The sequence below is a fragment of the Cucurbita maxima genome, unplaced genomic scaffold (assembly GCF_002738345.1).
Source record: "Cucurbita maxima cultivar Rimu unplaced genomic scaffold, Cmax_1.0 Cma_Scf00017, whole genome shotgun sequence".
Taxonomy (NCBI): domain Eukaryota; kingdom Viridiplantae; phylum Streptophyta; class Magnoliopsida; order Cucurbitales; family Cucurbitaceae; genus Cucurbita; species Cucurbita maxima.
In genome coordinates this window covers 3,258,337-3,267,348 of record NW_019272033.1, presented here as the reverse complement: position 1 = coordinate 3,267,348, position 9,012 = coordinate 3,258,337, and the positions used below count along the sequence as shown (strand labels likewise).

The 9,012-nt window shown below is 36.2% G+C and overlaps 2 protein-coding genes across 2 annotated transcripts in view; both read right to left on the bottom strand.

Moving 5' to 3' along the window:
- LOC111492280 (enoyl-CoA hydratase 2, peroxisomal) overlaps positions 1 to 2,249 on the bottom strand; it is a 7,388-nt gene extending 5,139 nt beyond the window's left edge. The window contains exons 1-3 of the mRNA XM_023141568.1: positions 1,968 to 2,249; positions 427 to 449; positions 226 to 331 (exon numbers count right to left, since the gene is read on the bottom strand). Coding sequence (XP_022997336.1) covers positions 226 to 331; positions 427 to 449; positions 1,968 to 2,027 — 189 coding nt within the window. The 5' untranslated portion in view covers positions 2,028 to 2,249. The remainder of the gene's footprint in view (positions 1 to 225; positions 332 to 426; positions 450 to 1,967) is intronic.
- A 427-nt stretch (positions 2,250 to 2,676) lies between these two features.
- LOC111492278 (L-ascorbate oxidase homolog) lies at positions 2,677 to 7,502 on the bottom strand. Its single transcript, XM_023141565.1, has 8 exons — positions 7,252 to 7,502; positions 7,072 to 7,181; positions 6,523 to 6,793; positions 4,849 to 4,954; positions 3,876 to 4,221; positions 3,405 to 3,770; positions 3,256 to 3,334; positions 2,677 to 3,172 (listed from the first exon to the last, which is right to left on the bottom strand). The coding sequence occupies exons 1-8, from the start codon at positions 7,399 to 7,401 to the stop codon at positions 2,960 to 2,962; spliced, it is 1,641 nt and encodes a 546-aa protein (XP_022997333.1). The 5' UTR covers positions 7,402 to 7,502; the 3' UTR covers positions 2,677 to 2,959.
- Positions 7,503 to 9,012: the final 1,510 nt, after the last annotated feature.

Here is a 9,012-nt window from a genome sequence, read left to right as displayed (position 1 = left end):
AAAAAAAAAAAAAAAAAAAAAAAAAAAAAAAAAAAAAAAAAAAAAAAAAAGAGAATCTAAATTTCCCAAAAATCACAGTAGTGCAATTCCTCCAGAACTCTAACAATTCACCAATCACCTCCTCCCCTCAGCCCATTGAAAATGATAGTATCAACCCCAGAAATCCAACATGCTCTGCCCCCTTTATATATATCTACACATATTTTACAATTCTAGATGACGTACCTCGATGTATTCTTGCCCATTTTCATTGTAAACATATTTCAGCTCATCAGCATCCACAGCTTCTCGACCACATGCTCCAATGCCCAGAGCATAGAGTGCAACATCTCTGTCAATAAACAGAAAGAAGTACACTAATTGACAGAAACGGTAACCTCCCTCAAAGAACAGTTGAATGCCTAAGCTCAGTATATGAGGATTTACCTCTCTGTATAGGTGGATGTTGTCTACAGAAAAAGTAAATTAGAACAAATCAGTCTCTACACGTCTAATGAAAAAGAAAATCAAAACTTCATGTGAACATTAGTGAATTTTCTTCTCCAGCCAATAGATATAGAACGATAGCCTCAACTATTGACATATTAGAAACTAAATTTGGCAAAAAAAAAGATGTATGCACGGAGCTGATTAACCCAGGCTTTAAAATAAAACATCTACAAATTTATGATTCCTTCAGAACTTGATAAATATTCCATCTTATGTCAACATCCAAAAGCTAATGTCCGATAAAGGTGAAAGCATACAACATTATCAAGGAGTTGAAGAAAAAAAATTATGCATTCATGATGAAGCAATAACCTTTTCAAACCATTCAACGTTTTACAAGAAATAAAATCAAAACCAATTATCTTAATGCAGCATATGCTTAGACCACATTTGATGCAATTCACTTAAAATTAACGATTCTTTCATGTTTGATTATGTGTCAAACATGGACAGATTATCCAAAAAAAATGTGTCTACATGTCATAGAGAAGGAGAAAGCCACATTGTTAAAAGGGGCTTCGCAGTAAAGCCAAGGTTGACTATCTAACCAGCCTGCATATCCACTCACAAAGGAGAAAAGGATTCAAAAGGCACTGGCCACCAAGAGCTCACCCCTGCACTCTTCAATATGAAATTTTCTCCAAGAAAGTTGTCCGCATCATGCACATGCACAGACCCTTCTGTCTTCAGTAAGATTCTTTCTATAATGGTTTAGAAACATGTTTTCAAGTCTAACATATCTTAATATGATAAAGGACCATATGTCTGTTCTATGCATATGAGAATCGCTGCAGTGTGCTTTCAGACAGGAAAGACTCTAATCTTGGGACTATTAAGGAATTTTCCTAAGTGAATCAACTAAGTTTGAAATAAGAAAACCGTGTAAGGCCGAAAAAGTTCTCAATTAAATGCTATGACATATTCCTAATGTTATGAGCCTTCAACAACTTGCTAATAATATGGTAAGAAGCAGGGCAGGGTGTGCCTTATATGCCTAATTTCCCATCACTGGCCTTTTGAGGAAATTACACCAACAACAATGAACCTATCCAGTTAATTAATAGTTGAGTAGTTGAGTTCTTTCAAGTTGACACATTACAGAGAAGAATCAATTGACAAGATGTCTTCCAATATGATATGTAAAAAACCTAGATAACTGTGGTTAGTTATGAATGAATATGATATGTAAGAAACATCGACACTGACGTTCCCTTAAATAGTTGTCATTACGAGGTCTCCCAGAGAGCAAAGATCAAAATTCAAAAACGAAATCGAAATCAATGACAAACCTAAACAGGCCGAGAGCCATGAGATCCCCAATTCCTTACCTTTCATCCCAATTCTTCGGGTTCATACTTCGTTTTATCTTAATGAAAGGTAGTTCGATGACAAAAATACGAGAAGAGTAAAACCAAGCGAAATTTGTGAGTGAGAGCGTAGCTTGAACACAAGAAGGTGAGTGAATCGATATTCCATACCTCAGGAAATTTGTGAGCAAGAATACGATCAGGATTAAAGCCCGATGGATTACCCGCCATGAGAACGATGCGAAAAAGAGCGATGGAAACTGAAAGCGGGAAATCAGTTTACAGATTCAATACTGAAACAATCAATCCACTCCGAATTCGCACAGGATAAGGCCTCTCAATAAGAACACGCAATGGCATAACGACGTGCCCATACAGGCAAAGTCAGAGATTGTTGCTGACCTCCGCGCGCAAGCGCAATGGATAATTTCTCGTGTTGGTGTTGGGTTCAAGTTTTACCCATTTCAATAATAAAAAAAATTAAAAATAAACAAATATATATATATCTAAAATATCTTTAAATTTTGCAATTTTAACTCAAAACTACACTAATTTTTAATATATTTATATACTCATTCCAAAAAGATTTAGAGCTGAGTTGAGATTTACATTGAGAGCATTTGGAGATGAATTTATATGAAACGAGTTTTTAGTCGAGCATCTTTCTTTCGTCCTTAGACGCTCAAACATTTTGTATGATTCCGACACTTGCATTCTCATGCCTAGAACCTTTGTAACTGACAGGAAAAAAAAAAGCTTAAACTAGAAAGATGGATTGTTATCCCATTGAAAATCGATAGGAATTCTCCACCGATTTTCTTACCTATGGGCTTAGTATATAAAACTTTAATCTCACAAAATGATCAACCCAACAAAATTCAAATAACACAAACATTAGAAATAATATCGTACATTTAGCCTTTATCCTAACTACGAACTCGTAACCATAAGAATAATTATTAACTAAAAAAATCACTGCAAGAACAAAGAAGGAAACTCAATGAAACGCTATGATAAGAAAGAAAAATTATGAATGCCCTCGAGCTGAGGATTTTTTTTTTTTTTTTTTTTTTTCTTTCTGAAATATCCTTCCCAGAAGAACTAAATATGATATGATGCGACATGACAAAACATTTGATTGTGTTGAGCTCAGAGGATAGAGCCTAGAGTGGCCTGGTTCGTCTCCCAGTGGCTCTTCCACAGAGCAGAGCATTCTTTGGAATTGGGTACTCGTCTCTCAATGAAGTCGATGGCGTGTAAACTCTCAAGTAAAATTGTTGACCCAGGTACTGCCTTGCCCAGAATTCCGACCTTAAATTCCACATTCCCACGTTGTCCAGCGCTACATATATTGCAGTCCATGACTTCGGATACACCTGCCATGAACAACAGCTTCATCTTTCTTCCTCATGCTTCACAAATGGTTATAAAATAAATGAAAACTAGAGCTTGGTTCTACCTGAGTGGTACAACGTGCAATTGCGTCTCGTAGATTGTATTGGTTTCTGCTATTGGATGTCCATTGCCCTCCATCCATACTGAATTTTTAAAGAAAAATCAGCATAAAGCCCAGAGAAATCAGGAAGTTTTAATGTATAGTTTCATTACCCAACAACGAAGAAGGAGTAGCCATCGAGGTGCCAGCTCTGGATGAGGTCTTCGTTGTTCTGGAAGACGATTTCGACGAAAGCTCTGTAATCAGCGCCCATTACAGAGGTGTCTTCGTAGATTCCTGCACCGTTTGGCCAGTCAGAAATACTTCCGACCCGGAAAACTCCTCCTATTTTGAAGAAGTCGGCAACCTTCAGGGGAGTGTCTGCAGGGATAAATGACACGCTGTTGACGGCGTATCTTTGCTTCCCGTTGACAAGCCCGGCTGAGTTCGACAGTACAATGGTTTTGGTCGTGTTGATGAGACCATAGTGATAAGAGCCTTGTGGGTTCGGCCGAGGCCCACTGGCTGTAAGGTTGGTTCTGCATTTGTATGGAAAATTTTGAGACTATTGGAGTAAAAGCATTCATAATCCATTAACTTAAAGCCTAGAGTTCCATTATTAGCGAGACTGATAGAGAGGTTACCTGATGGCTCGAGCTTGGTTAAGGGACCAATCAATTTGGATAGTTGGGCCACCGGGAGGTGGGCCTTGGACGGAGCCGGCGGAGTTGGCATAACGGAGAATAGTGGTGGTGGTGAGGATGGGAGTGGTGAAGCGAGAAGAAACGACAATGTAAAAGTCCTGAGCGGGCTGATCGGCGGTGACAAGAACGGAATAAGATTGGCCGACGTGAATGTCAAGGGAAGAGAATTCTGTTTGGAGGGAGTGGGTTCCTTCAACTTCGACCACCTTCAACCTGTGGCCTTGAATTCGGAAGTTGAGAGAGCTTTGGAGCCCCACATTTGAGATCCTCAACCTGTAAGTTTTTCCTAACAAAACACATATACGCAACCAATGATGAGAGCTGCTTTTGTCTAAAATGTAAATTTAAGCCTACCAGATACTCTTATATTTAGACTTTTTGTTTTGAGCTTGGGATCTACTGGGGTTTACACCATTTATTATCTGTGTCTACTATTTAGGTAGAATACCCTTACCCATTCTTACTAAGAAACTGAAAGAAACGGAGGGAACTAAACAGGAACAAGAGGGATCCATCGAAGAAGATACTTCTCCTTCCCTTTTTTGGAAGAAAAGGAGGATCCGGACAAAATGATGAAACGGAAGAGATCCGAGTGAATGGAAAAGAAAAAACAAATGATGAATTCCACTTTAAAAGGACACGCTATCAAAAGATAAAAATACCTGTTTATGAAACTTCTTACCCTCTCGATGGAAATAAAGAAAATTACAAAATGCGGTTAGAAAAAAACAAAATAAGTTTATAAATGTTATTCATAAAAAACCACTCGAAATAAGGTATTTTCATAGCCTCCCTGAATAATTTAGAGCTTGATTTTTTCTGAATAGCATTGTTTTTAAAGACGAAACAGAGCTGGGCGTCACTCAATAACTTTTTCACTAAAAGTAGAATTACGTAGAGCTTTCTTAATTACCTTGTTCCACGTTGAAAGGGGCAGTTCTGTTGGGTCCACGACCATTGATGAGGATTCCGTCAGGGAGTGGAAGCATTGAGCCATTGTCTAGTTGGGCCCTCAACGTCTGCAAAACAAATCTTATAGTTTAAAATGGCTAAACTTCAGGGGAAAAGAATAATTCCTTACTATAATGCTTTAATCTATATTTAGGTATGCAGAAGATTCTCTTTCTACATTCAAGATAACCCGCATAAGTTTCTTGTTTACTTGAGATGGAGTCACTATCTCAAGAACAGATAGATAGATGTTTGTAGTTTCTCACCTTTCCAATCCAAGCAGATACCTAATGGTCCGTCCTTCTTACTAAAAGTGGGTAATGAGCAAAAGGAGAAAATGAGACACTTTTGTGTTCACTTCGTTGTCAAGTGAACTATTTCAAGGAAGGGAGTTGGCGAGATTCATGTATAGAAGGGACTTATTATAAGACAAAACCAAACAACCAGACAAAAAAGATAGATTAGATGTGACCTTACAAGATTATTATGAGTTTCAACAAAAATTTGAAACTCACAAGAGAAGTTTATCAAAAAAAACTTAAAAAAGAAAATATCCGCTAGCTGTCGCTTAAACTGTTATAAATAGTATCAGAACCCGTTTAAACATTTTAAAATCTAAAAAATATAATATCTAATAGAAAATCTTTTCTAACCATGGGAGTAGGAGAGGGTTAAATTAATGAGGGGATCCGAAGTTGGAGGAAAGCGCGTCTGGGGGAGCCTGGGATTGGGCGCCTAAACTGAGACGTAAGGGCGCTTTCGTTGGCTGGATTGGATACAGCCCAACCATACAAAAAGCTCCTTTCAAGAAAGAATAATAATAATAATAATATAAAGGGCCTTTCATCAAATAGACGCACATGCCAAGAAACCAATTAAATTCAGCTTATGATTATCACACCGAGGGGCAGCCATGGCCCGCAACATGAACAACCATTAAAGAAAGAAAGTACCCTTTAAATAATCCAGCTGTTAATCTCTGTAGAGAGAGAGAGAGAGAGACTAGAGAGAGAAGCAAAAAGGTCTTGAAGAGTCAAATATTACGGATCAGACAGTCGTCGAACTCAACAACGGTCGGTCTACCGACAGAGGTAAAATAAATAATAATAATAATAATAATAATAATAAAGGTTAAATTATATAAAATATAATTCATATTTGTCACTTGTTTAATAAATAATTTTTTTCTTTCACCATTTGCAATAATATTATTTAATTTCTTATTTTTTTATATTAAAAAACTCGTTATATTAAATTAAAAATATAATATATTCCATTATAGTTCTTTCAAATTAATTTGTCCAATATTGAAAAAAATTCTCATATCATTAATATTTAATATTATAACTTTCTAAAAAAATATACAGCCATTTTTTGAAAAAAGAAACCAAGTCTCAGAAAATTATTTATAATTTAGAAAAAAATTAAAAAAAGTCTAATAAAGAGGTGATTCCCTATTCCCCGCCAATCTGGTTCGTCCCGTGACTAATATTCAAGATTCTTTCACCTTTTCGACTAGCCAGAGATTAATTTTGAAACTAATCAGATCGATAAAAGTTCAATGTTGGAATCTCTAGAAGAATTGCTGAAGTTTGAAAAGATGTGGAAGGAAAAGGGATAGTCAGTGATTAATTACCGTATGATTAGCTTGGTACCAGTCACCGACGAGGACTGTGTAATCGCCCGCGGGATCAGGGAAGGGAACGGGAATCCGGGGGCGACTGAGAATTCTTATCCCACCAAAACCACCGGCGGCCTTGTGGAAGCCGAGGGAAGGGAAGTAATAGAAGCTTCCGATCTGATCTTTCATTTGGAGAATGTAGGTGAAGTTTTTCCCTGGAGGAATAGGGCATGTTGTTCCGTACACTCCGTCCTCGTATGAGTTCCTCCTCTGTTGAATCCCATTCCTAATTTCACAGTTCACAACAACACAAATTTTCAGATAATTAAACTTCCAATTTAGACCAGATTAATTAATGATAACTCGCAGGCATCGTCTCGAAAAAGCTTCTTCAACAAGTTAACAGTTATACCAGATCCAACCCCTAAATTTAGCGATTGAAAACATAAAGAGAGAGTACGTAATCAATGTCGAAAATTTTTCCAAATTAGCTTCATAAATTTTATATTTCTTCTTAAGATTTCAATTCCATTTCCGACAGAGAGCGAGGAACAGAAGAATTACCAGGAGAGGAGAAATGGCTCGTCCAAGCTATTGTAGACATTGATAATGATATTATCGTTGGTAACAGAGTGAATATCAGGGCCAGGAAATTGGCCATTAATCAGAATGCCCTAAAAAACAGAGCAAATTCAGATCCATTGTAAACTGAACGAATCAACGAAATTCAACCGAAAACCTAACCTGCTGGGGGAGACCGAGGGGGTAAATGGTGCCGTAAGTGACATTCCAGTTGAAGAACCTGTAAGGATCGTCGGCTCCAACAATGGCGAAGAAGGAAATACAGAGACAGAGGAGAGGTGGAAGAGAGGATCTCATTGAACTAATCGCCATTGTGAAGAGAGAGAAACGGCGATGGAGGATTGGGAGGAGTGAGAGAGGAAGGGAAGAGGTTTAAATTTAAGCGATGTTCAGAGAGTAGGTGGTGAATGTACAAAGCCAGAGGAGTGGTAGCGGGAGTGAAAGTGACGTAGTTTCTCAATATCCAAATTTAAATTTGGAAAATAGATGGTAGCAAATTAGAATTTCAACTTTTAGGGCAAAAAAAAATTAATATATGATAGAACTACAAAATATCAATTATATCATATGTATTCTCGACATATGACTAACATGTATAAATTATGAAGTATATTATATATATTGTTATATGAGTGTATTCGAGTTGAATTGGGTTGGAAAAATCTTTTGAACTAACCCAAAATTTGGATTGGTTAGATTCGTGACCTAAACAACTCGATCATAGTTCAAAATTCAACTCAATCCAACCCTATATTCTCAAGTTGGGTTGTCTAGTTATTTTAAAAATATATATTATTTATGTACAATACATGTTACATTAACAATTAAAATCTCATAACGTTCAAATATCAAACAGTCATAAGACACAATGCATTACTAATATCGACACCAAATTTTAAATATTCTTAATATTTTTTAAGGTAGGGTAGAGTTATGTTGAATTGTAACCCTATTGTTCGGTTGGTTGGATTGACCTAACTGAATGGAACTTTCAATTTTCAAAAGGAAAAAATTCTAACTATGTCCAACTTTTATGATTTCAGTTGAGAAGTTGGAGTTGATTGGGTATTGAGTTATATGAATGATGTTGTGTTATTATATTTAAGATGATTCAACCAACCTCAACCAAAGATAATAAGGGTTCGTTTGTTCAAAATTAGAATATATCCTAAATTTTAATTAAAAACGAAAATTAAGGATTTCAAAGAGAAAATTGAATCGAAATTAAATAAATATTATTATGATGAGGTGTGGTGAAATAGGGTTGGGGTTGGGGTTGGGGTTGTCGGTGCGTGGGGTTGGCATACAATTTATAAAAATGGGCACATGGGATGGCGTTGGCGCTTAGCAGAAGGCATGTGATCGGACTTTTCCATCTGGTTTTGGACTTAATGTCTAATGCTGTGGGGTCCTTTGGTTGGGTCCCTAATGCCATATTATCATTATATTATTGGTTGGGTCCCTAAAATTAATATTTGCAGATCTAATATTAAGTCAATGATTTAGTAAATACTAATTGGAACCACTGTGTTCATTAAACTAACAACATCAACATCTGTCTGAATATAATTAAATGAACCTAACAGATAATGAAAAAATGAGATTTAATTTTCATAAAAATTTAACGAATGAATAGAAAAGAGTGATTAGAAGGGAGTCGACAAGACAAAAGAAGTGGTTCAAACCCCACTCAAAGATTTGCACACATAATAATAAAATTCGGAGACATTGTCACGTTACTTATCCTCACAAATTGTTCTCAAGAGAACATCACTCAACATATATTACTCCAAGTAAAGCCCGTTTAACTATGTAATCCTTGTAATTGAACCACTACCACAACAACAACAAACAAACAAACAAAAAAAAAAAAAAAAAAAAAAAAAAAAAAAAAAAAAAAAAAAAAAAAAAAAAAAAAAAAAA